This window comes from Cetorhinus maximus, chromosome 9 (assembly GCF_964194155.1).
Source record: "Cetorhinus maximus chromosome 9, sCetMax3.hap1.1, whole genome shotgun sequence".
Taxonomy (NCBI): Eukaryota; Metazoa; Chordata; class Chondrichthyes; order Lamniformes; family Cetorhinidae; genus Cetorhinus; species Cetorhinus maximus.
This window is the reverse complement of record NC_135887.1, coordinates 16,178,368-16,205,723: the sequence shown is the minus strand read 5'-3', so window position 1 is coordinate 16,205,723 and position 27,356 is coordinate 16,178,368. Positions and strand designations below refer to the sequence as shown.

At 41.8% G+C, this 27,356-nt stretch overlaps 2 protein-coding genes across 8 annotated transcripts in view; one reads left to right on the top strand and one right to left on the bottom strand.

The window, feature by feature from the left end:
- Positions 1-27,356, bottom strand: part of nf1a (neurofibromin 1a) — a 283,175-nt gene that overhangs the window by 114,533 nt on the left and 141,286 nt on the right. For all 7 annotated transcript variants that reach the window (XM_078548137.1, XM_078548140.1, XM_078548138.1 and 4 more), the window contains one exon: positions 23,437-23,547. In XM_078548137.1, coding sequence (XP_078404263.1) covers positions 23,437-23,547 — 111 coding nt within the window. The remainder of the gene's footprint in view (positions 1-23,436; positions 23,548-27,356) is intronic.
- On the top strand, positions 9,352-11,864 carry omg (oligodendrocyte myelin glycoprotein). The gene has a single exon (XM_078547902.1). The coding sequence runs from the start codon at positions 10,347-10,349 to the stop codon at positions 11,862-11,864; it is 1,518 nt and encodes a 505-aa protein (XP_078404028.1). The 5' UTR covers positions 9,352-10,346.

The following is a 27,356-nucleotide window of genomic DNA, read 5'->3' as shown; positions in this document are numbered from 1 at the left end:
GGGCATTGGTGAGTCCGCATCTCGAATACTGTGAGAGATTTTGGTGGTCTTATTTAAGGACGTACATAAATGCATTGGAGGCAGTTCAGAGGAGGTTGACTAGATTGATACCTAGAATAAGCGGGTTGTCTTGAGGCTGGGCAAGCTGGGCTTGTTTCCACTGGAGTTTAGAAGAGTGAGGGGTGACTTGATTGAAGTATATAAGATCCTGAATGGTCTTGACAAGGTGGACGTGGAAAGGATGTTTCGCTTGTGGGTGAGTCCAGAACTAGGAGGCACTGTTTTAAAATTAGGGGTCGCCTTATTAGGACAGAGATGGAGATTTTTTTTCTCCCACAGGTTGAGACACTTTGGAACACTGTCTCAGAAGGCAGTGGAGGCAGGGTTGCTGAATATTTTTAAGGCAGAGGTAGATTGAATTCCTTGTTTAACAAGAATCTAAGGTTATCAGCGGCAGATGGGAATGTGGAATTCGAAACACAAACAGATCAGGCACGATCTTATTGACTGGCAAAGCAGACTCAAGGGGCCAAATGGCCTACTTGTGCTCCTCCTATTTCGAATGTTCGTATTTATAAAGGTACAGTGCTCTTCAGTAGAGACTGCATCAATGATCAAAATTGTATCTAAATGAAAAATCTCGCATATGGCACAGTTTCCACAGCTACAAATTTTGCTCTCAGCTTTGAGGCAATGTGCACCACTGTTGCTTGGTAAGTCAAGATTTTCCATTCAAATGTTTTCCATCATGTTAACTGTCTTGCTGCAGTTAGACTTTAGCCATGGGGTGGTTTGCAATTGCAAGTTTCTCCCTCCCTGTGGACCCTCCCAGCCCCAAATTTGTCACCATATTAAATGTATAAAAAAATTATCTGACAGTAGATAATTTACAAGTATGTCAACTACTAACTGTGTTAGTAGAGGTTCGCTGGTTGCATTCTCACCTAGAAGTCAGAAGGCTGTGTGTTCTAGGCCTATTCCAGAGACTCAAAGACAAAATCTAGGCAGGCACAGTGCAGTATCTGGAGTGCTACAGTGTCTGCTCTCTCAGGTGGGCACAAAAGATCCTGTGGCACTATTTCCTTTCATCAATAGTGTTGGGAAATAGAGACAGCTTAAATAAGTTATATTTGTATTTGTGGCTGTTAGGAATGAGTTTTAGCTTCAATGTTTAAGCTTGATTTGTATTTCAAAGGATAAATTGAGTTTTAGTTTCATTTTAAAAGGTGCTTGCAGTTCTAATGAGTGTTTTACGACTGTTGGCTAAGTTAAGCAAACAAGAATAGAGAAAAAAAGTGCTGTTGCCTAGCAACAGGGGCCCAGAGAGGCAGGTCCCTCCCACAGATACAAACACAGAAAAGCTAGAAACAGCAATTTGTTTTGGAAGCTGTTTTGAGGTCAGATTTGAAGACAGCTGCCAAAAAGAAGCCACCTAGAAGGGGCAGATTGCCAGTTCCAAGCTAAAGTTGATTGAAAGTAGCTGCCAGAGAGAGGCTGGAGCAAAAGGGGCAGATAGCAAATCCCAAGCTAAAGAAAATACCCCAGAATCCAGGGCAGTGGAACAGGCGAAAGTCCCAAGCAGGGACTTCAAAGGAAGAACAGGAACCTGGAAAAGGTCCTGTTAAGTGAAGTTAAGAGTGAGGAGCAGAGAGAAATGCTCCAAGCTTCAGATTTAAAGAGACAAAAGCTGCAGAAAGCAGATTTAAAATGAGAACAACTTGCAAGAGGTAAGAAGGTCCAAAGAGGCGGCTGAAGGTCTGTAAGTCTTTGCTATGGGCATGTGAAGCAGTGGTATGCTGTTGACAGCTGAGTCGGAGCGAGAGTCCGTGGAAGACAGCTTGAATGCATGTGGTGACACAGGGAAGAGCAACATCAGAAGGAGTGTTCAAAACCCTGGAGGTGAACCTTTGCAGAAGGCATCTGAGAGAAAGCGGTTTGGGAGAAGATTCCAAGGCGAGTTCTTGGAAAGTGGAGATTGCACTGTGTCTTTCACACAAGGGTTTCCAGTGAGACCAGTTGGCTCATGGTGTGACAAGTGTCTGGGGGGAGTTGAGGAGAGATTCATAGCATCTGGTTGAGGTGGCTTCTGTAACTTGGCTTCAGAGTGTGGTATGTCTAACCACAGGTCACCATAGGTTTACATAGACTGTGTACTTACTGTAAACATTAAAGGGTAAGATAGCTTTGGTAACTTGTGTTATCCATACAAATCTGTATATATCTGTAAAGGTATAGTTGTAGGTGAAGGAGTATTGTAATATAGTTCATCTTTTCTTGTTAAATAAACGTTCTATTCTTTTGTTTAAAGCTCATTAGCATACTCCAGAGATTCTGTTCAGTAGCCACTCTCCAGGTATCTAAACAAGCAAATTAAAAAGTTAAGATCTATCAAGCTGGGTTCCACTCTGGGATCAGGATTGTCCAGGGGTAACCTCAGCTGGGATTGTAACAATAGATAAAATGGTACAGCACTCACACACCTAGAATTGCTTATAAACTTATTCAGAATAAAGCCATGCAAGCTGCAAAAACAAATTTGTGGGTGAACCACATTTAACAATCAACACCAATTAACAATGAGTACTGGAATCAATCCAAGATTAGGGTCTTTGCACAAGTTTCTCTGCCCATTATTTACTTTATTATAAAAGGAGAATGCGTTGAAAATGCAAAGTGACAGCTCTAAAGAGAACACTGAATGCAGCCCCAACAGAAACGATCAGTTGTTCTACCAAGTTATCTTTTTATTTCAACTGAGTGTCAGCTTGAATTCACTGCACTGTTGCCCGAGTCAATTGGTAATGGGTTCAAGCCCCATACTCAGACTTCAAGCCCCATACTCAGACTTCAGCACAACCCGATGCTCCACAGCAGTATTGCAAGAACAATATCACTGAAGCAAGTGAGCGTGTCAGTTTTTCTTTTTTAAATTCACTTTTTTTTTAAAAAAGAGAAGCTTTATTTCAAACTCTGGCAGGCCCAGGTCATTAATTTAATGGGACTCTTGCCAGCATTTCTCAATCAGCAAGAACAATCTCAAGTAGTGGTAGAGAAAGGGGGGTATTAAGCAATACTGAATCCTTTAATTGAGGTGGTTCTTATTCCAGACAATGGAATTCTGGAACAGTCTGCCAGCTCATGCAATGGATACTGTTATGATCGTTGGCCAGACCCCCAAGTTGTTGGTGAGATCCAGTTAGGGACCAATAACATTTTATTTAAAGTAGAACGAGTTTGAGATTCAAAACATTTGCTAATAGAATAAAGCCACAAGGTTCCACGGGTTTTGAACAAACAAAAAAAACTTTACTATACAAGGAGAGAAATATAAAACAATTTACAATATCTATCTTATATTGACCCTGAATATTAGAGCATGAGGTATATGTGAAACAAGAGGCAAATTGTGGTTGGACACACCACACTATACAATTAAATGACAAATGCAACCAAAACAGATTCCATGGATTTCTCAACAAGCCACCCAGATGTTAGTCACACAGTGGGTCCATCAATCTCTCAAACTCTTGCCTCTCTCTCACAAGAGTTTCCAATCTTCATCTTCGACGATCTTGCCTTGGAATTCTCTCCAAAGTTTCTCCAGGTCAGATAGCTTCAACAACAGCCCACCTTGCAGGGTTTTAATCTCGCCTTCCAAGATTCAGCTCCCTGGATTCCTTAGCACACTCAAACCTCAACTTACAAGCACAATTTCAGCTATTTGGCCATGCCAAGCAGAACACTACAGCTCTAAAGCAGTACCTTTGCCCCAGTGGCCCACAGCACGGAGTCACCAACCTCCAGCTGCCTTCTTGGATCTTCAGAGCTTCTCTTGAGCCCTCTTCAATTACCAGACTCGGACGGCATCAACAACAGCCCACCTCGCAGGGTTTCAATCTTGCCTTGCAAGACTGCGTTCCCCTGGATTCCCATGTATACACCCAAGCACCAAATTACAGGCACAACTTCAGATCTTCAGCCGTGCTGAGCAGAACCCTACTGCTCCAAAGGGGTACCTTTGCCCCAACGACCCACATCAATTACCAGGGCCTCTCATGAGTCCTTTGTACTTAAAAGGCTGCTCCCTGCAACCCTCTCTCTAACTTCGAGCCAGTTTCTTTGCTCCCTTCTTTTTCCTCAACTTAACTTGGACTTGTTTCCGTCCCATCTTTGTCCCTTACTTAGGGCTTCCTTTTGGGGCACTTATTGGGATGTCTCCCTGTCTCCTCTCCCGTTTGGGATCTCTCCCTGTCCCCCTCCTTTGTCCCTCTCTGGGGCACTTGGTAGCTATGGTGCTCTACACCCAGTCACCTCACCCAGGTTTTCATGCCCTTCTTTTTCTCTCTAGGTGCAGGCGTGCGGGGCCTAACGCGGGCCGAAGAACGTTAAGACGCAGGGCTGCACATGTTTAGCCTGCTCCCGGCCGAAAATGTGCTTGAGGTCCGACGGCTGTCGGGACTTGGAGTTCCCGACCTCAGCACTCAAGAATAATCTAAGTTGGGTTTCATAACAATGCCAATTTGCTGAATTCCTACAAGCAAGCACTGGACCTGTTTTTGTCTGAGGCCAAAAGCTAGGTACCAGATTGAATTATTAGGGCCAAAGTGATGTCCAGGACTAGGTTCAATCACTGAGGTTGGGGTTGGACAAAATTTAAGAGATTTTCCCCCTAAAATCAACCAGGGCATTTAATCTGAATTTCCGCCTCAACCAAAGAGCACTTGACAGTGGATGGAGTGAAGAGTGTACATATTATGATAGCTAGTATGATACACATGGCCAGGCATGTTATGGATGAAGAGAGATGGTGGGATAATGTTTCCCCTCATCTCTTTGTTGTTCGCAACAAGGTATATGTTTTAGGAGTGTTTTAAACCATTTTGAGTGTTGTGACCTTAAACAACAGACACGAAACAGGCTGTTAAGTTTAAATCAAAAGAAGAAAAAATGCATATTCACTAAATACCTGAAATGCAACAAAAACACACTCCCTCAAAAAACACACAAACGCACAAGAGTCTACAGATAAAGCATGCACTTAGGTTAACAGAATAACAAGAAGCAAATCATACTTTAAATTTGTCCTTTAAGATGGAAAGCATCGCAGGCACATTGAGTTCCTTCTATTGGTTCCCTAAAGATAAACAGAGTTTTTAAATCTCTGGATTTTCAGGTGAAGTCTCCGGATTTTTACACATTATTGTGGCTAAACCTTTGTAGGGGAGATATATTCTTGCTGGTTGGAACAAATTAGTCCCTCCCTCACTGTCTGAGTTGACTTGAGTTGTTAGGCAGGGTTCTATATTTCTAGCTGGGTGGTGGCTCCCATTTGTGCTGTTTCTCCCAGACAGGCCTGCCCTGGCTGGTCCTCTGAATAATGTGCTATCTCAAGTCAGTTTCAACCATGTCACCACATGATCAATACCTATCCACACAGATGATACAATGTTAGAAGCGAATGTGTTAGGAAATAGAGCTGGTATAAGTTGTATGTGTATTTGGGTGTATATCTAGAATAAGGAATATCTAAGTTTAATCTGTGTTTCTGTATTGGTGTGTTAAGAAAGGGAGAATTTGAGCTTTAGTTTCACTTTAAAAGATACCAGCATTTTAATTAGATTTTATGACTCTTGAAGGCAAGGTAAAACAAAACACAAGATAGAAAATACTGCTATTGCCTAGCAACAGAAGGCCCCACAGAGACAGAAAAGTAGTTTCAGTTCAGTTTGAGTGCAGTTGGTCAGTGGGCTCCAAGGTTTGAAAAGAGATGCCAGCAAAAGCAGCATAAGAGGACAGATAGCAAGTCCCAAAGTAAAGGTAGAAGCAATGGCCAGCAGGAGGACAGGAGAGGGAGCTGCAAAGAGCAGGTTCCAAAAAAAACAAAGAAGGAAGCCCTTGAAACCAGGGAGTGGAACAGGAAAGGCCCCAAGAGGACAGTTAAGTCAAAGGATGAGGACGGGAATCTGGAAAAGGTCCTGTAAGTGAAGTTAAGAGTGAGGAGCAGAGAAAGGCTCCAAGCTTAAAGGGAGAAAGCCGCAGGACACAGATTTAAAGCAATATAGGCTTGCAAGAAGCCAGAAGATCCAAGGAGACAGCTGAAGGTCTGCAAATCTTTACTATGGGTATGTGAAGCAGTAGCGCTCTGTTGACATGGTGGAGCATTTTGGAGAGTGCATTGAAGGAAGCCTGAATGCATGTGGTGATCCAGGGGAGAGGGGCATCAGGAGGAGGGTTTGAAACTGTTGAGTGGATTTTTGCAGGTGTCTGAAAGAAACCATTGTTTGGGAGAAGATTCTACAGCGGGTTCTTCAAGAGTGGAGATTGGAAACCCTCATGGTTGGCTCACGGGATGACAAGCATCTGGGGGGAGTTGATGTGAGATCCATAGCATCTGTTTGGGTTGGCATCTGTCACCTGGTTTCAGAATGTAGTGTGTCTGCCCATAGGTTGCCCATTGATTTACATGGACTGCGTGCTTATTGTGAACATTAGAGTACAAGATAGCTTTTGTAACTTATGCTATCCTTACAAAACTGTATATATCTGTAAAAGTATAGTTGTGGGTGAAGAAGTATTGTAATAGTAATATAGTTCATCTTTTCTTGAAGAAATGCTTTATTCTTTTGTCAAAAGTTCATCAGCTGACTCCTGTGACTCTGTTCAGTAGCCACTCTCCACCTAGCTAAACAAAAAAATAAAAATTAGGATCTATCAAGCCAGGTTCCACCCTGGGATCTGGTTTGCCCAATAGTAATGTCAACTGGGATCATAACAATTGCTGCACAATGGAGGATGGATGAATGGTGGCTGTTCACACCTGCTGGTGATAAACTGGTTTCTTCATACCGCTCTTTGTTAGGTTTCGGGTTTGCAGATACCTAGTCTGAGGATCATCATATTTGGGCTTCTGTAATTATTCAGATAATGGGAGCTGTAAATTCCACAAGTGATCTCACGTTTTTAATGTCTTATCAAGGCAGAGTCCTCCACCCATGGGCTTTTACATTTTAATGATTTTCCAGAGACAGGGTTAGTTCTGGGTCAGTGCAGGAATTACAAAAGTCACTTGACCCCTCATGACTCCATCATGGGTCAAGGTAAATTGTCTGTGTGTCATTTAGTTTGTTCTTAAAATCTCCATAGTCTTCATACAGTCACAGGCATATGATGTGAGTATGACAGGCTGGATGGAACAGTGGGCCTTTTCTGTCCATCATTGTTCACATGCAGATATTTGCATACTTGGGGATACACTGACCATGACCGATATCTCCAAGCAGACATTTTAACCTCCACCCTCTATCCCTACCAGCAACTAAAAAAAAAATGGGCTAGCATAAAAATGGAGTGGAAAATGTCTTCAGTAAAAAAGACAGACCATCCTTTAGAAGTATAATGGGAAAATACTCTTGGGATAAAATTCCACACTTCACCCTCACCATTCATTTCCCCACTACAATGGATCAAAATGGTCACAAAGAACTTGTATTTATAAAGAAACATCCCAAAGCACTTAATAGTCATTAAGTGCAGTCTTGTAAGTTGTCATTTTGATAAATTCAGCAGCCAGTTTGCACATAGCACAGTCCCAGAAACAGCAATCAGATAAAGGAACAGTTTATCTGTTTTAGTGCTCTTAGTTGTGGGATTAATATTGGTCAGGACAACAGAACTCTCTCCTGGTCTTCTAGTGCTGTGGAATTTTTACATTCACCTTGGTTTAATGCCCCATTTAAAATGAGCACCTGACAGGGTAGCACCGCTCAGGTCTCTTGGGTGTGGCTTGAACCCACAGCCTCTAATAGAGAAGCCAATTTGAACAAGAAATTGTCAGATATAGATGTCAACAGCACTCCTTGCACAAATAGTGACAAAATACGTAACTAAGCAAAGTTCCCAAAGCATTTCTCAAATTGGAAAACACAGATTTCCTTTAACTGAACAGAAAAGCCCAAATAAAGGTGCAATATACTTCAGCAGAACAATGGCTCAGGGATGTGCCAAACAGCCTCACTTGAAGGGCAGCAAGGACATCTGAAACCATGGAGAATGTTAGAGGTTACTCAACAATCCACCAACAGAGGTCAAGTGGAACAGAATACAAGTCAATGAGTAATCAACTATGTAGCACTTTCAATGTAGCAAAGTATCTCAGAGCTGTTAAACAAAATTTGTCACTGAGCTACCCAAGGAGATATTAGGACAGGGGACTGAAGATCTGGTCAAAAGGATAATTTTTAACGAGTGTCTTAAAAGGAAAGCTAGGGCGGTGGAGAGGCATAGGGAATGAACGAATGCTAGATCCTAGGACCCAGGCAGCTGAAAGTACAATTGGCAATGGTCGAGTGATAAAAATTGGAGATGCACAAGGTGGTCAGAATTGGAAGAACAGAGAGATATCGGAGGATTATAGGACTGGAGCACATTAGAGATAGGGAGAGGAGAGGCCAGGGAGGAACTTGAAAACAAGGATGATTTTTTTTTGTATTGACAAAAGCAATATAAGAGAAAATAACACAACAGAACAAAGACATTTTTGCAAGATTTCCTCAGCCACTTGCTCGAGTGGCTTAGAAGTAGATATTCGAGAATGCCATGGAGAAACCAGCAATGGCCAATAGTACAAGAGAGTCAGACTGTCACTTCCGTCCACATCCTTCTAACTGGCAGAGAAAGCAGTGGAAAAGGGGAGGAAACTGGGAGAAGTGATTGCAATATATTCAAATTAATCTGCTGCATGTTACTTTCAAATTCCTTCAGCAACCCTCATAGGACAAAGTGCCAATGCATTTTCATTAACAACATAACAGCCATGGTTAATGATGGCTGAAATCAAATTCTATTACATGGAATTCTAGATTTTTCTTTCTAAGCTACTATTTTGAACATCACATTCCATGATCCCATCCATCCTTCCAAGAAAACGGCAAACCAGTGGTCTTAGTTACATAAAAGTCTAACATTCTTCTTTACAAGTGTAAATGACATTATATATTTTTCAGTATTGCACAAACAATGGATATGCACTACCCTAGCTGTCTGTCACTCAGTGCTAGTGAAGTAATAAATTAAATATCTGTGTCACACTCATGTTCGGGAGGTGTAGAAATGAGGTCATATTGTCAATAACACGTAATTTAGATTGTACTCAGAACAGGGCATGGTGCTTACACTAAAGATCCCTGCATCGCTTCAGAGTGGGTATAAATAGCTCCTCTGTAAAGCAGCTATCTAGCAATTGAACATCTGCACCAAGAACACTTCAGCAGCAAAGATCCTCTTGTAAAGGGCTGCCTTGGTAAGTACACTATGTTTTTCTATTGGGTTTTGCTTTTTCTCTTTTTTGTAATATTTTTCTCACTTGCACCATTTCTTGGAGACTGCAGTGAAAAGCAAATTTGTCGAGACCAGCTAAATCGGATTTTTATGCCGTGCTAGAAAATATAGAACCAAGGGCAGCAGCTGTAATTCTGCTGTTAACGGTAGGATAAAACGACGTTTTACGGGATTTTCCTTTTTCCACAGAACTAAACCCTCATTGCATTTTTTTTAAAAAATCGTTTGAAAGAGGAATATTAACCTGAACAGAACTGATTTGTGCATTAAGCTGGCAGTTTAGTGAAGGGTGAATATTTAATTTTGAGTGGCCTTTCTTGATCTTATGAATGTCATGGTAAAGCTTTTTGATAATATAATTTCCTTCATTAAAAAATCCAGATTTCTTTTTTAAAATAGGACAATAAGTTACATTAATTAAAACATTTAAAAAATAATTTTTCTTCGTCAGCAATGTCTTATTATAGGTGGATTGCAAGAAAGTCCATAATCACAACACAGCCATACTAATTTGCACAAATCTTTTGCTGCAACACTGTCTGTTGATTTGTTCATTCCAGAGCATTGTGCATCTAGTTGTTGTTTCACAAGCAATAATAATGGAGCATTCAGACATCTAGGTTCTTAAACAAATCCAGGCATGAGACGCTCTCCAACACCAGCCTGGAACTGTGCCACATGAGTATTAGAATGCAAGGCATGTGCTCGAGATTCTCTATGCCATTATCTTGTCAGCCAAGGCATTTCATTGAACGGCCTCATTTGAGCTGAGGTCAGGTACTCCCACAGAGTATTTTGTTTTGTGCGGAAGGGGGTGGGATGGGTGGTGAAGTAAACCTGTTCCTTTGTGCAGCTCATTTCCCATTCTGGGTGCACCTGCTAATCCCAAGAATGCTGCATGGTATGGGGGGGAAACAGTTATATTTTTCTTTAAATAAAGACATGATTTTTTTTGTTGCTGTGAAGGGCAAATAAACCAATGTGCAATTATCTTCTTTTATAGGGAAACAATGGGCTATTTCACATTATACGGTTGCTTCTTGGCCCTTTTGTCCATCCTACCTTCAAACACAGCAACCTGTCCTTCAGAGTGTTCATGCACACAAAATGACAGGTTTGTAGACTGCTCAAGCAAAGGCTTAACTGAACTTCCAGAGAATATCCAGGACAATATAATATCCCTAAACATTTCCCACAATGACATTAAAGATCTCGACGATAAGCTGAAAAATTTCACCAACCTGAGGTTCCTCGACATATCCAACAATCTGCTCACGCGTATGCCAACTGAGTTTCCACGGGCGCTTTGGGAAATCTATGCTGCCAATAATAGAATCAAAGTACTTGAGAAGGGAGACACTGTCACTCAGTGGAACCTGAGAACACTGGATTTGTCTAACAACTTGATTAAAAGATCTTATCTAATTAAAAACACACTAAGTAGCCTCAAATTGCTCAACTTCAGTGGAAATAGATTCTGGGCAATCCCAACCAACACACCCCACAACTTGGAGGTGTTAGATTTATCTCACAACAATTTGCAGAATATACTCCCTGACACTTTTCGCCAAGGCAGACTCTCAAAATTGTACCTGAACAACAACAGTTTCAGGCTTATTCCAAATGGAACTTTTGATCAACTCACTAACTTGCAGTTGATTACACTCTATGGAAATTTGTGGCAATGCAACTCTCAGGACAGTCAATTCTATCTGTTGACGTGGGTAAAGACGGTGAAAGCAACCGTTCTTGGATACCCATGTACTGAAGAAGCTCAATTTGCCAACTCTGACCTAAGCACCGTTACACTACCAAGTCATACTTCAGCTTTTACAGGTCAGCAGACTGAAATCAAAACAATAATAAGTACTAGGCCCAGAGAGAGTGAAGCAAATACATCTCAATCTTTAACTAGTCAAGAAACTGGAACTCCATCCTTTTCACAGTTAGTCACCAATGCTAGTTTGAATTCGCCTGCACCAAGCTCAGTTAGTGAACAAATAGCAACCAAAAACATTTCCATTCAAACAGGTAGCACTGAAAGTTCAAACAATACACCTAGTGTTACTAATAATACAACTAATGGGCCTTCATCACCCACAATGTCCACTATAACACCGGAATTCACCTCCAACAGCACAGTTTCAACCAAGTCCATTACAAGGGCCAACAAATCAAATGGAACTGTGAAAAGCCAAACCAGTGGATCAATGTCACGGTCAACCTTGCAGCCAACGGCCATTAAAAGTCACAAGTCAACTGCATCCACTACATCCTCAACAGTCTCAGAGTCAATTACCATCAAGGCAACCACTTCTCATGCTGCAATAAGAAGCATTACAAAAACCATCAAGGTTTTTCCTACCAGTCTGACCACTGCACCAAAGATGAATGGAATCACTGGAACAACAAGTCATGTGAATCAACATGTGACAACAGTGCAAAGCCCAAACTCAAAAGCACATGTATGCACAGGAATAAGCCTCTACATAATTGTTCTCACCATGCTGGTATCACTGGTTGTTTAGTCATCTAAACAAGGGAAACAGTTACAGACAGTCAACATCACTTATGGTCAATGAATTAGGTAGTTTGCAATTTTTTTTTCAAAGAAACGAAGAACAAAGGCCTCCTCTAAAGACTCGGTGAGTCATACCGAACAAATCTGATCTCTGGTCTGTGGTGCGCCTGCCTCATTACGTCAGGTCTGATTTGTCCCATGGACTGGAAAGAAGGGAAATAAAAGGTAAACTTGGGCTCCCCAGTCGCAACAGTGACTCTCTAACTCCTGCTGGAAAGTGTGCACTTGTGAATGTCCGATCTGGACAGGAATAGGTTCAGATATGAGCCACCACTGACCACCTCCCCCAGCCCCACCAGCATAGCCTTTGAAAACATTTGGGTCAAGGCTCACAGATGAAGAACAACCACATGGACGAGTAATGGAAAGCGGTAATGGAAGAAGGGGCTGCAATTGCACAGTACCCCAATAGGTCATCACCATCACAAGGAAAGGGTAAAGAAAAAAGTAAACCTCCACCACAAACCAACCCACCAGCAAGTAGCAGAAAGCACCCTTACTAACAAAGGTTATCAAACAAACTACCTACCCACCATGTTGTGAATGTTTATTTTTATTTCAACATAAAGCAATTGTGATACACATTCAGAATTCATTTTCTGTAAAATCAAACTCTTAGGAATAGTTTAATAATTTTACAACTAAACTATTTCTGTGTGACCTGAAACGTCTAACTGGATTCTCTATTTGTAACATTAAATTTTGAGCATCTTTTTCCTGTTGTGTGGGGTTGCATGCAACCACCAAATTATTTTGTAAATAATAAGTTAATTGCAATGTAATATAACTAAATTTCAAATAAAATGTTGAATCTTGAAAACAAATTGAAAGCAGCCATCAAAATATATATTTATTTAACCACTCATTGTGCACCTGTGAAAATTTCCTTGTGGAAGACAGCAAGTTTTAACGCGGAAGCTCTTAGCTTGGCAATATTTTGTGTCTTTCGACAAAGTCTTTACTTAATTTCACAACCTGGAGCAAACCAACTTGCAACAAAGTTTTCAACCAACCCCTTGGTCACCCCTACCAATCTCTCCCTCTCTAGATTGGCATCTATGTCAAATATTTTCATCCTGAAGCACCACCAAACTTTATTTCCATTAATTTTAAAGGCACAATATAAATGTTGCCTCTCATTTCTTGCATAAAAAACCTAACATCCATCTCATTAGTTAAACACCCAGGGGGTTACCATTGACCAGAAAGTGAACCGGACCAGTTATATGAATACTGTGGCTACAAGAGCAGGTGAGAAGCTAGGAATTCTGCAGGAAGTAACTCACTCCCTGACTCCCCAATGTTTCTCCATCATCTACAAGGCACATGTCAGGAGTATGATGGAATACTCACCACTTGCCTGGATGAGTACAGCTCCAACAATCTCAAGAAGCTTGATGCCATCTAGGACAAAGCAGCCTGCTTGATTGGCACCCCATCCACCACCTTCAACATTCACTCCCTCCACTATTGATGCATAGTGGCAGCAGTGTGTACCACCTACAAGATGCACTGCAGCAACTCAACAAGGCTCCCTCGTCAGCACCTTTCAAACCCACGACCTCTACCACCTAGAAAGACAAGGGCAGCAAATGCATGGGAACACCACCACCTGGAAGTTCCCCTCCAAGCCACAAACCATCCATCCTGACTTGGAAATATATCACTGTTCATTCACTGTCACTGGGTCAAAATCCTGGAACTCCCTCCCCAAGAGCACTGTTGGACCTACACCACATGGACTGCAGCAGTTCAAGGCAGCAGCTCACCACCTCCTCAAGGGCAATTAGGGATGGGAAACAAATCCTGGCCTAGCCAGCGACACCCACATTCAGTGGATGGATAATTTTTGAAAAATTGAGGTCTCCATTGTAGAAGGCATCAAAACATCATGACCACATCTGGTAAGCACAGTTGACAACCCTGTGATTTTATGAAGAAAATCAACCTTTCGTTTCACCTTGGTTTTTATCATCGCAGTTCAAATACACTAGTGAATCAGGAAGCAAAGATAGCAACCAGACAGAACTCAGTTTCAATACAGATTAACCCACTTAGCATATCCTCCAGTAAAGTTCTGATACAGAAAGAAAATTGAAGGGCTTGGAAACAAAGTGAGATTCTGCCAGGATTTGATTCATATCCATCTTAAAAATTTCTACCTACAAAACATTTTTCAGTTTATGTTAGCATACATAGGAAAACAAGTGAGAAGACGACAGCTATAATTCCAGAGACCACATACAGCTTATTCTGCTTATGGGCTCTTATTTCATCTTTTTAACATCCTGAGAGAACTGTATACCTAAAAATAAATATGCAGCCCTTAAAACTAAATATTCTATAAATACTGAAAATATGAAGGAACTGATTTTAAAAAGTCCTGGCTGAATTACCACGCACAGAACCCTTTGCCTTAATAGCAGTTTTCCTTCTCAGGATGGGAAATTCTATCAGTCTAAGTTTGGGAACAACTATGAAAATCTCAAAAATAATCTCCTTTTGAGATTAGTGAATATTAATGCTGTAACATTACTCTCTGCAACAAAAGAGCACTTCACTAATGGCTCACTGAGGGTCTCCTGCGGCAAAAAAGCTGTACTACAGTAACACTCTGCATTTACGATTGCAATTGTACAGATCAGAGGATGGGGCAGATGAAGAAAGCTTCCTGGACCATGTACTTCAAAGAAAAAAAAACGAACCTTACTGTTTTCCCAATACATCAGCTAGATGTGACTTAATGAGTCCAGTATCCAGTCCTCAACCTCCTTCTCTGGCAATCCATCCCATATATTGTTGATCCCTAAACCCTAAACTTGCCTTTCACAACACTGAATAGATCCCAATATGTTTTACAAATTTATTTTTGGATTTACATTCCCGATACTGTTCAGTGTCTTATATGTAATTAAAAAGCCTTTCAAGGGATCTATTCACAATTTTGAAGGGCCCCGGCTTATCATTTCTCACAATTCATTTTTCCAATACTGGAGATAAGCATCGTTCCTCTACTCTGTACACTCCAAGACTGTGTGTTCAAACTGTGGCCTGCAAACCCAGAAATCTTCACTGAAAGGCTTTCTACATTGCCACAACATCATAGCGAATGGTGACTTTAATCTGAATTTTTTAATTGAAGCTTCTAACTTGGGTTGGTGGCAGGTGGTTTAGTGACAAATTTAAACAAAACTGATTTTGCAGCAGATTATTGCTTTGTGCTCCTTGGCGCATTTAGGGTCTATGGGCATTTCCCAGTAGCTAAGAGACAGGAAGTATAGACATTCCAGTTGCACTCCTGGATGGCTCCTTCATATTAAGGCAGTCAGAATCAGACGCAGTATGTTTCAACATTCGGTCCCCCTGAGCTAACCATGCTGCATACCCCTACTAAAAGTTTTAATCTCAGAGCTTTAAAAAGCGCAGCATCCAACTTAAATGAAGGCAATAATTTAGCAACAAGACACACGGAGAGGATATTTAATACCAGTCATGCCCACGCACGCGCCAAAATAAAAAAATTACAAATTTGAAGCCTCAGGAAACACCTTTAAAAACCGTCAGCTACTCTACATCTACTGGGTTTTGGAAGCTTTGAAATCACTTGTGAAATATTTTAGTTAGCACTATTGGGCAAAGGCACATACAGGTGTTGGGGGATGGAACGAAATGAGAACAGAAATAGTCCAAGGACCAGAATGTTGACTGAGTTGAAAGGTTGAATTGGAAATGACTAAGGATCCAAAGTCGCTGCAATATATCTGGTCTGACACAAGAAATCCTTAATGTGCGGCGCACAAGAAAGGTGTCACTACAGCAGAGTACTGAGAGTGCGCTGTATGATCAGATGTTCCACCTTTCAGGTGAAATGTTAAATGGAGGACCCTATTTTCCCTCTGTATGCAGAGCGACTCCATGGCACTATTTGAAAGAGCAGCAGGGGTGTTCTCCCCCATGTTCTGGGTAAGTTTTTCCTCTTAACTCAACATTTCACAAAACATTCTCTGGTTATCAGATTGTGGTTTGAGAGAGGTTGCTGTGCACAAATGGTGTGTCAAGTTTTCTACATTACAACAGTACTTCATTGTTTACAAAGCGCTTTGAGATGTCCTGAGGTTGTTGTGAAAGGTGCTTTTTAAATGCAAGTCTTTCTTTTTTCCTTCTGTTGGCAGGGGCCAGATCCTACAGCATAAAGATACACTGTACCCAAAGAAAAGCAGGTTCAAACCCAGAAAAGGGTATTCCCTGGCACCTAGTTCAGGAAACATTGCTGGAGCTGGGATAACAATTCAAGTTGTCTAATTGAAACAAATAATTCAAAACCTGACAATCTACCCATACACCCAATTTTAAACACATAAAGGAATAAACAGCACATGTTCTGAGTCTGTATCTAAATGATCAACATATTGTACGAAGACTTGCATCATGCAGACACTTAAGTGGCATAAAGTGCTGGTTTGAAAGCAAGTTGGTGAATTGAACAAAGACTATTTCACAGAAGGTGGCAGATTCGAGAGATTACACGCACATGACCTCCAACTGCCTGAAAAAAAAATTTTACTGATCAAAATATTGGATTTAAAAATACTTTCCTACATTACAACAGTGACTGCACTTCAGGAGCACTTCATTGGCGGCAAAGTACTTGGGACATCCTGAGGTTGTGTTAGGTACTATATAAATCCAAGAATTTTTTTTTCCCTAACTGCATTGGAAAAGCCAAGTTCAACAAAATCAGATTTTTTGTGTGGTCAAAACAAAAAGACAAATATCTTCAAAGATCAGAACACCTATGTCAATTTGAAGTGATCTCAGCTGCACGCAGGCACCTCCCATGGTTTCAAATTCCATCTCTATTGTGGGCCATGCAAGGAAAAATGCCAGGTACATGCCCAAAACACAGCCTCAAGATTACAATCTTCAGATTAAAACCATTTACTTCGCGTGTTACACTGTTCAGCCCAGCAGACAAACTTGAGATTAATGTTTCTTGATATACAACCACAGTCACATGAATGTGCTATATAAATACATATGCTCCCTTTAGACAGAAGCTACAGAAAGTTCTGTGTATAACAGCAATCGCATAACTGGTGACTGCACGGAATCAATTAGCATGTTCCGTACAATCATGCCCATGACAACCACAGAACCAATATGGGGCTTATTTTTGCTTTGATTCTATCATCCAATGTCATTGTGCATCAATGCCTCCAACTAGTTAATTTTGAAACACTTCAAAAGGGATAATATTGAGAAATTATATTCATCCAATGGGATAACATGACTGAGTCACAACTGCATTGGGCTGACAGGCCCACTGGCTAAGCACAATGTAAAGAAACAATACCGCAGATACTGGAAATTTGAAAACTAGGAAAGGCTGAAAACACTCAGCAGGTCAGGCAGCACTGTGTACAACAGCAGCAATTGCTTAAGCAATTCACTCTTTTCTCAATATTGCGAGAGACTGCAAGTGAACAGCATTTAAATCCAAAACAAGGGAAAGTGGGGAAAAACACCAGAGACACTGGAAATGAAACAATGTCTTGTGAAGTGTCTGGGTGAAGGCAAGAGGTAACAGAATGACAGACATAATGTTAACAGGTGGAAAAAGAAGGGCTAATGAGAGAAACCAAAAGATTTTAAAAACAGCCGAGACACAGGATGTAAGAATAGCTAAAGGGGGACAGGTAGAAAGCCCAACAAGGCAGAGAAAGCTCCAATGGCCAGAGAACCTATTGGATAAGCATGGCAGCCAGAAGGTCCTCAACATACATTAACAGGGTCGGCTTTGCTATAGTGTGCTGACCAGTAATTCCACCAGTTAGAACAGTCACCAAGACGCTGAAGCAGGAATAAGAACCATAAGTCAACAACTGGTAAGCAGGACAACACGTTGACATCGAATGCAAAGATTAAGCACATAAAGCTAGCAACTTTAACAGATTTAAGGACAATTTGTGGCAGCTGTCACTGTACAATATCATGTTTAAAAGACAAATACAACACATGGGAAATGAGAAATTTGAGACTGAGCTGACAAAAGGTGTGAATTAAATTACAATTATTAAAAATGCTACAAATACACAGCACATGAGTCAACATCCGAAAAGCAATGGCAGGATGAGGTTTAGGGTAAAAAGTATATTGGAACTCAAATTTTTTTCTCCAAAACACTAGCTTCTCACTTTTAGATAGGCTTACTGTACACTTGTATCTGCAGCTTTTTTTTTAAAAAAATCTCCATTTTAATTTTTAGACCGCACTGAAATTTTCAGGAATGAAAAGCAGACCCAGCTTGACAATTTCTGCAGCACACTGAAGCCCTAGACCCAGTCTATCGAAGTCTACTCTTCTTCAGTTGTGACTGCTGAAATACAGTCAAAATCGCCAAAGGGCACCAGAATCAACCCAAGTCAATATTTAAAGATTGTAGCCGCAGAACATATAGCTAAAACTTTCAGCACCGGCAGCAACATTCAGAGCCACCATTACTGCAGAACCTCCAAAAACAGGTAGGTAGGTTTTAACATTTGGTAACCAACTTCATATAGTATTAGATATTTTGTAAATTAAAAAAGTTTTTGAAGCTTGTTTCTTTCCAGTTTAATGATGTATCATGCCCAATATCACTGAAGTTCTAAAGGTTTATTCAACTACTTCAGGACAGGTAAGTAAGTTCATAGGAAAATGTCATTCCGATTCACAAGCTAATCACCAAGGTCTTCACGTGGCAGAGTCAAAAAATGTGCATTAACAATGAGCTAGATTTAACCCCTCAGATTTGTATGCAGCAACTAAAAAAGGCAAGTTTATCAATTGGAAATTTGAATCACAGTCCTGTTCTATTGTGCTCCAAGAAACAAGTACAAAGTAGCCCAAGCAAAATTGTTCAATGGGCAGCATTCTGCAATTACTTTTATTAAAACAGCGATGGTGTAAGGCTCATAAGCCAGGTAATGAATGTCAGGCCCAGCATTAAAATGTGGGGCATTTAATGGAGCCATCTTCTCTCTCAAGAGTGACATTGGTTCCTGTAAGTGCATCTCACCTGTAGCAATATGGAAAACCATACTTATACCCTGTAATGTGTGTTTAGAGTTGCCTAGCCTAAACATTAGCAATCGCTCTACTTTCAGTTATCTATTTAACAAATTAAAATGTTGTTTCAGACTACACTATCACTTTGATTTTCAATCAGCAGATATTAATCATTTCTCAGATTATAAAAATATCTCATGAACATATCATCATTTCCCACAAATTGAATTAAAATTGAGTTTGTGGTCTGCTCCAAGTTGAAGGTATATAGTTACTCACAATTTGTGGTGACATTAAAATAGCAAGGGTTGGAAGCTGGTGACCCAGTCCGAAGCTGTAACGTCCCTTTAATATTAACATGAAAATAACCCAGCACTAACGGGCACCAATTAGATTGTTAGTCTGCGCTAGATTGGTTCACTTAAGTCAAGGGTGGTGTTATGGGTGCTGCAATTTGCCTCAGTCAAGGCAAGAAAAGGAACATCAGTTTGGGATCCCATCAAGGTTTGGGGTTCTTTTGCCTCTTGACCACCATGTAGGACCTGGACAAGACACTGTCCAAAGCAGATTAGAAAGGGGTTAACTTCACAGAGCAGTCCCACACAGGCTTGTGGATTGTTAGATAATTGGCAATTAAAATGTGAGATGAGAAGTTGCGCTGAGCAGAGATCAAACAATGGTCAGTTAATGCAGCTGCTGACATTTGTTCGGACTCCAACCTTTTTTCTCCATACAAACAGCAAAATCCCACTTCTGGGTGGGATCTGAATGACATAATTCAAGTCGTGTTTTATCAAGATATTAATTGCTTTAGTTTCTTTAATATTTGTGAGCCATTTCACCAACATGCGTCATCAAATTTCCAAGCTTCCCAACCAGAGTCTTGTATGAAGGGCAGGTTCAAGGTGGCGCAGTGGTATTGTCACTGGACTAGTAATCCAGAAATCCAAGGACTAGTAATCCAGAAATCCAGGGGAATGCTCTTGGGGCCCAGGTTTGAATCCTACCACAGCAGAATTCAATCAATAAAAATCTGGAATTAAAAGTCTAATGATGACCATGAAACCATTGTCGATTGACGTAAAAACCCATTAGGTTCACTAATGTCCCTTTCGGGAAGAAAATCTGCCGTACTTACCTGGTCTAGCTCAACTCTTAAATGGCCTACCAAGGCACTCAATTGTGTCAAGTCACTAGAAAGTATCTAAGGAATGAAACCGGACAAACCACCTGGCATCGGCTTAGACACTGGAAACAACAGCTGCAAACTTAGCCCTGTCGACTCTGCAAAGTCCCCCTTACTGACATCTGGGGGCTTGTGCCAAAATTGGGACAGCTGCCCCAGAAATGAGTAATACTCACAGAATCATAACTTACAGATAATGCCCCAGACACCATCACCACCATCCCTGGGTATGTCCTGTTCCACCAGCAGCGCAGACCCAACAGAGGTGGCAGCTCCGTGGTATACAGTCAGGAGGGTGTTGCCCTGGGATTCCCCAACATCGACTGCAGAAGGCATGAAGTCTCATAGCATCAGGTCAAACATGAGCAAGGAAACCTCCTGCTGATTACCATGTACCGTCCCCCTGCAGCTGATGAATCAGTACTCCTCCATGTTGAACGGCACTTGGAGAAAGCACTGAGGGTGGCAAGGGTGCAGAACGTACTCTTGGTGGGAGACTTCAATGTCCATCACCAAGAGTGACTCGGAGCATCGTTATGGCCAGGTCCTAAAGGACAGGGCTGCTAGACTGGATTTGCAGCAGGTGGTGAGGGAACAAACAAGAGGGAAAAGCATAACTGACCTCATCCTCACCAACCTGCTTGCTGCAGATGCATTTATCCATAACCGTATCGGTTGGAGCGACCGTCGCACAGTCGTTGTTGAGACAAGTCCTGTCTTCACATTGAGGATACCCTCCATGTTGTGTGGCACTACCACCACCCTAAATGGGATAGATTTCAAACAGGTCTAGCAACTCAAGACTGGGCAACCATGAGGTGCTGTGGGCTAGCAGCAGCAGCAGAACCTGTAACCTCATGGCCCAGCATAACCTTCACTCTACAATTACCACTAATCCAGAGGATCAACCCCGGTTCAATAAAGAGTACAGGAGGGCATGCTGGGAGCAGCGCCAGGCATACCTAAAAATGAGTTGTCAACCTGGTGAAACTATAGCACAGGACTACTACCGTGCTAAGCTCTGAAGTCTTACCACATCCAGTCGTGAATGGTGATGGACAATTAAACTCATTGGAGGTGGCTCCACAAGTATCCTCATCTGCAATGATGGGCGAGCTCAGCACATCAGTGCAAAAGATAAGGCTTAAGCATTTACAACAATCTTCAGCTAGACATGTCGAGTGGATGATCTATGCTGGCCTCCTCTGGAGGTCCCAGTATCACAGATGCCAGTCTTCAACCAATTCAATTTATTCCATGATATCAAGAAATGGCTGAAGGTATTGGAATCTGCAAAGGCTATGCACCCTCACAATATTCTGGCAATACTATTGAAGACTTCTGCTCCAGAACTTGCCATGATGTTCCAGTACAGCTAAAACACTGGCATCTACCCAGCAATGTGGAAGATTGCCCAGGTACGTCCTGTACACAAAAAGCAAGACAAACCCAATCCAGCCAATTACCGCATCAGTAGTCTACTCTCAATCATCAGTAAAGTGATGAAAGGTGTCATCAACAGTGCTATCAAGTGGCACTTGCTTAGCAATAACCTGCTCACTGATGTCTAGTTTGGGTTCCGCCAGGAACTCTCAGTTCCTGACCTCATCACAGCCTTGGTTCAAACATGGACAAAACAGCTGAACTCCAGAGGTGAGGTGAGGTGAGGTGAGAGCGACATTAAAGCAGCCCAAGCAAAACTGGAGTCAATGGGAATTGGGGGAAAGCTCTCCACTGATTGGAGTCATACCTAGCACAAAGTAAGATGGTTGTGGTTGTTGGAGGTCACTCATCTCAGTTCCAGGACATCAATGCAGCAGTTCCTCAGGGTGGTGTCTGAGGCCCAACCACCTTCAGCTGTTTCATCAATGACCTTCTTTCCATCATAAGGTCAGAAGTGGGGATGTTCACTGATGATTGCACCATGCTCAGCACCATTCGTGACTCCTCAGATACTGAAGCAGTCCATGTCCAAATGCAGTGAGACCTGGACAACATCCAGGCTTGGGCTCACAAGTGGCAAGTAACATTCGCGCCACACAAGAGCCAGGCAATGACCATCTCCGACAAGAGAGAATTTAACCAATGCACCCTGACTTTCAATGACATTACTATCACTGAATCCACCATTATCAACAACCTGAGGGTTAACATTCACCAGAAACTGAACTGGACTAGCCATATAAATACTGTGGCTATAAGAACAGGTCGGAGGCTGGGAGTCCTGCAACAAGTAACTCGCCTCCGGACTCCCCAAAGCCTGTCCACCATCTACAAGGCACAAGTCACTTGCTTGGATAAGTGCAGCTCCAACAACTTTCAAGAAGCTCAGCACCATCCAGTACAAAGCAACCCATTTGACTGGCACCCCATCCAAATACATTCACTCCTTCCACCACCTCGCACAGTGGCAGCAGTGTGCACCATCTACAAGCTGCACTGCAGAAACTCACCAAGGCTCCTTAGACAGCATCTTCCAACCCACAACCACTACCATCTAGAAGGACAAGGGCAGCAGACACATGGGAACACCACCACCTGCAAGTTCCCTTCCAAACCAAACACCATCCTGACTTGGAACTTCCTCCCTAGCAGCACTGTGGATGTATCTACACCACATGGACTACAGTGGTTCAAGGAGGCAGCTCACCATCTTCCCAAGGGCTATTAGCAGTGGACAATAAATGCTGGGCTTGCTCAACATGGAAGGAAAAAAGCAGCTCCCAATGTGAAGGCCAGTTATGAGAAGCACCACTGCTAACTTAGAGAGATAATAATCATCAGAACTGGTCAATGATCACTTCGGGTGAGAAAATCATTACAGAACGTTTCAAACAAATACTGGACTTTTGCATTTAGAAAGCAAAATTCTTGGCGCCAAGAGATATGTTTTGTCAGCCAGTGGTATCTCCAGACCAAACAAATGACATGATATCAGAGGTGTTGGAGACACTGAGGGTTGTCAACCCTCTAGGAATTGCCTGCAGTCTTGCGAAATGGCAGATTAATCGTCTTGACACAGGTCCAAGCAACCCAGGAGGAAAATCATAGGGGCATTAAAAAATGCTTATTTTTCAATTTCTTTTATTTTTCATTAGTTAGTTATAAAAATATTAGAAATAGGTGAAAAGGCTATTTGATTGGGCTGGGCAGTTGGAGGTGCAAGGTCTTGGGATGAAGTCTTGAGGAATTAGTCCAATCAAATTTCGTAACACTACACATATCCCACAGTAGTTCATTCATTGTACAAGGCCCTTAACAGACAGCAAACCAAAATGAAGCCTACCTTCTAGCTATGTAGTAGAACACTGGATTCCCTGTTTTTGATGTTCCGGCCTGGTAAAATATGTTGAGTGTTTTTAAAGCCTTGAACTCCTCCTTTTCATGTACCTGATGTCTGGAAAGTAAAGGCACCAGTGTGTTCAAAATTTCTGAGATGCAAACATTCATCACCCAATAATGAAAAAAAACTTATTTTTTCCATTGTGTTTCAAATGCCTCAACCAAGATAATATGCAAGTTCCTGCTGCTGTAATTTCTGCTCAAGTCACACTATAACCTGCTGACAATAACGTTGCAGCAAAAAGGCTTAGTAGGTAAATGCACCATCCAGGGTTGGTACTAAGGCTAGACTAGGAAGGTGCCAAGCCAGATGTGTTTGGGGGGTAAAGGTAGGGAGCATGAGAGAAATCAGCTAGGGTTCCCATGCCTGATCATTTTTGTGGACAGTAGTTGAGGATGAGATCAGGCTGGGCTGTGATGGCAGCATGATTCTTGTACAAAGCCCTAGGCACTTGAGGGAAGTGCTGGTGCATCTCAAGCATTTGTGAAACCATATTTCAAACATCTGTCAATGCTATCAGAAAATTGAAGAGGATGATGTAAGAAACCGAGCAACACAGGCAATGTAAATGTTACTTCAGAACTATTGTGGATGCAGACAAACTCAAATTCCAGCATGCTTATACAAATGAGAAAAAATATGGCTATGCTCGAAGGGTTGGATTTAAAAGTAGTCTTTAAGTTAATCAGTATTTCTATTTGCACATATGGAAATCTGGCACACACAAATGAAATCTTAATGCACCTGAAAAAGCATGGCATAACAGAACAAATCAACATGGTTTGACAAAAGGAAAATCCTGTTTGTCAAATTTATTAGCTTTTGCGGAAGTAACTAGCAGCGTGTATAAAGGAGAACCAGTAGATGTAGTATACTGTGATTTCTGAAAGGCATTTGGATAAGGTGCCACACAAAAGGTTAATACACAAGATAATGGCTCAAGGGGTGATAATATTAGCATAGATAGAGGGCTGGTTAACGAACGGGAATAAATAGTGCATTTTCAAGTTGGCAGGCTTGACTCATAGAGTGTCGCAAGGATCAGTGCTGGGGCCTCAACTATATTGATGACTTAGACAAAGAGAGAGAGTAATGTACCTAAGTTTGTTGATGATACAAAGTTGAAGGGGAGGAATGAAAGCTGCGAGGAAGACACAAAGAAGCTGCAAAGAGATATAGACAGGTTAAATGAGTGGGCAACAAGGTGGCAGGAGTATAATGTGAAGTGTGACGTTATTCACTTTGAAAAAATATTCTGCTGCTCTATTCAAAGGTGCAAAACTTGTAAGTGTTGATGTTCAGAGAAACTTGTGTACACTCATACAAGGAACACAAAAGTTTGCATGCAGGCACAGCAAACAATTACAAAAGTAAATGGCATGTTAGCCTTTAAAGCAAGGGGAATCGAGTCTTTTTTTTTTGTCCTTCTAAGCAAAGATGAACATATTCATCATCTGTGGTGTGTAGTAGGGCTTTGGTGGGTAAGTAGGTGACTGCTAAGGCTGATTTGCGCCTGGAAGGCTCTGCTCCTGTATGACAGGATACTGCATATCAGAGTTTTTGACAAGTTGCTGGCTCAGGATTTCCTCTTGTGTTTTCTCTCTGCCTCTGATATGTGCTTGCTTCGAAGGAGGCTGCACCATTTTTAATTTGGCTGTACCAGGTGCTGCAATCCTGGGCGAGCTTCTCCCAGGACTAAGTCGATATCAAAACTCCCAAGTGTCCATGTAGCGCTTCCTTGACTGCCATGAGAGTGCAACCCAGGCTTCATAGAAGATTCACCTTGGTAAGCAAGTGTCAGGCATTCTGCCTACATAACCAGCCCAACTCAGTTGTGACTGTCTCAATTTGATGTGGATGCTTGGCATGCCAACTCAGGTCAGCACCACAGTGTCTGGTATTTTGTTCTACATCTGATCTTCAGAAGCTTCTGAAGGCAGCTCAAGTGAAAGTGGTTGAGCTTCTTGGCATGACACTCATACACAGTCCACATCTCACATGCAGACAGCAGAGTGGGCAGGACTATTGCTCTATAGACTAACAAGTTTGGTAGGCAGATTTACTCCTCTTCGCTCAAAGACTGATGCTCAAAGTCTGCCAAAGGCTACACTTGCTTTGCCAATTCTTGCATGTATCAATATAGACAGCTCGAGAGTGTGCGCTGCCAAAATAAGTAAACAAATCCACTGCTGACAGGTTCTGGTCATGGGCTAAAACCTTGGGCTTGAGGTAGGGTTTTCCTGGAGCAGGCTAGTATATTAATTTACTTTTCTTTGTGTTGACCCTAAGGCTGAAGTTGCCGCATGCATTGGAGAACAAGTCCATGCTGCACTGCATGCCCATTTGTGAACCTGCAGCTAGTACAGTCATCAGCAAACAGGAAATTGGAAACAGGGGATTGGAGTAAAGAATAAATATGTCTTCCCATGGGCTTTGGTGAGACCACACCTGGATTACAGTGTGCAATTTTCGTCTGCATATTTAAGGATATAGTCACATTGGAGGGTAGTACAGCGAAGGTTCACTAGGTTGGTCCCTGGAATAAGGGTCTATCCTATGATGAGAGGTTGAGTAAATTGTGTCTATATTCTATGGAGTTTAGAAAAATCTCAGAAGAATCTCATTGAAATATTCAAGATTATGAAGGGGCTTGACAGGTTAGATATTGAGGCATTGTTTCCCGTGGTTGGGGAATCTAGAATGAGGGGGACACAGTTTCAGGAAAACAAGTTGATAATTTAGGACTGAGATGAGAAGACATTTCTTTACTCAGAGGGTTGTACATCTTTGGAATTCTCTACCCCTGAGGGCTGTGGATGCTACATCACTGAATATACATAAGGCTGAGTGTAACGAATAGGAGGGGGATTTATTTAAACAGCACTAATTTCTCCTCTCATCACCCATCCGTAAACAGAAAGGTGCTTTGGTTTGTTTCCCTCTTTATTAGCAGTGACGTATTTCCCAACCCCTCAGTTTTGGTGTGATCCAATTTTTTATTCTTAAATCACAGCAAACTCGAGATAGGATGAACTCAAAAGGTTAGTTTATTTGCACACACTCAAAACGTGAAAAGAGGATTTGCAATGTCCCCTTCACCTTCAGATAGTAAAGAGAGGGATAGGGAAAAGAAAGATTCACAGTACAGAGACCACAGAGTAAAAGAAATATTGTTTCATGTCGGTCCCAGAGTCCATATCAAAGTCCAATGAGTTATTCCTTCACGGATGTTGGTGGGCTGCAAACCAATGCTGGATAATTCAATTTTCCAGTTGGGTTGACTTCACACGATGAGATAGGCATGCAGAGATGAATCAGTCTTGTAGGTGATGGTAGAGAATTTCCAGCAGAAGCAGTGTGGATGGCAGACAGGTATTCCACCTGGACTTCATCTTCATCTGTGAGACTGCTAGTTAGATGGTAAACAGCAAACTGAGCTTTGCAGTTCAGCAAGGCAATATTACTTGTTCCACAAGTTGGAGGCCCATGTCCTCCAGGTCTTTGACAAAGGATGCGCATCCTTTGTCTGGATTCCAAAGACCGTTAAATGTCTCCGCCATTAGGAATTGAAAAGAAGGTTGTAGGGCCTGTGTCTTAGCAGATTATCCATCTCCTGTTGGCCAGCCTACGTTACTAAACATAGATGGTCTTTGTATAGCTCTCTTTGAATTTCGGCTGCGCAGTCAGAGGCAGTTGTTAGCAGTTCCTCAGAGATAACGAGGTGCAAGTTTTCCCAAAACCGTCAGGTAGCTTCTTTTGTTCGAGGCATAGGTTCAACCATTTTAAAGATATTTGTACAGTTTTAAATTTTTAGAAATAGCCATGAGGATATCTATGTATATTTTATAAAAATATACAATGTG

What these genes read in the sequence shown, in the direction of transcription:
- omg (XM_078547902.1), top strand. Translation starts at nt 10,347, where the DNA reads ATGGGCTATTTCACATTATACGGTTGCTTCTTGGCCCTTTTGTCCATC.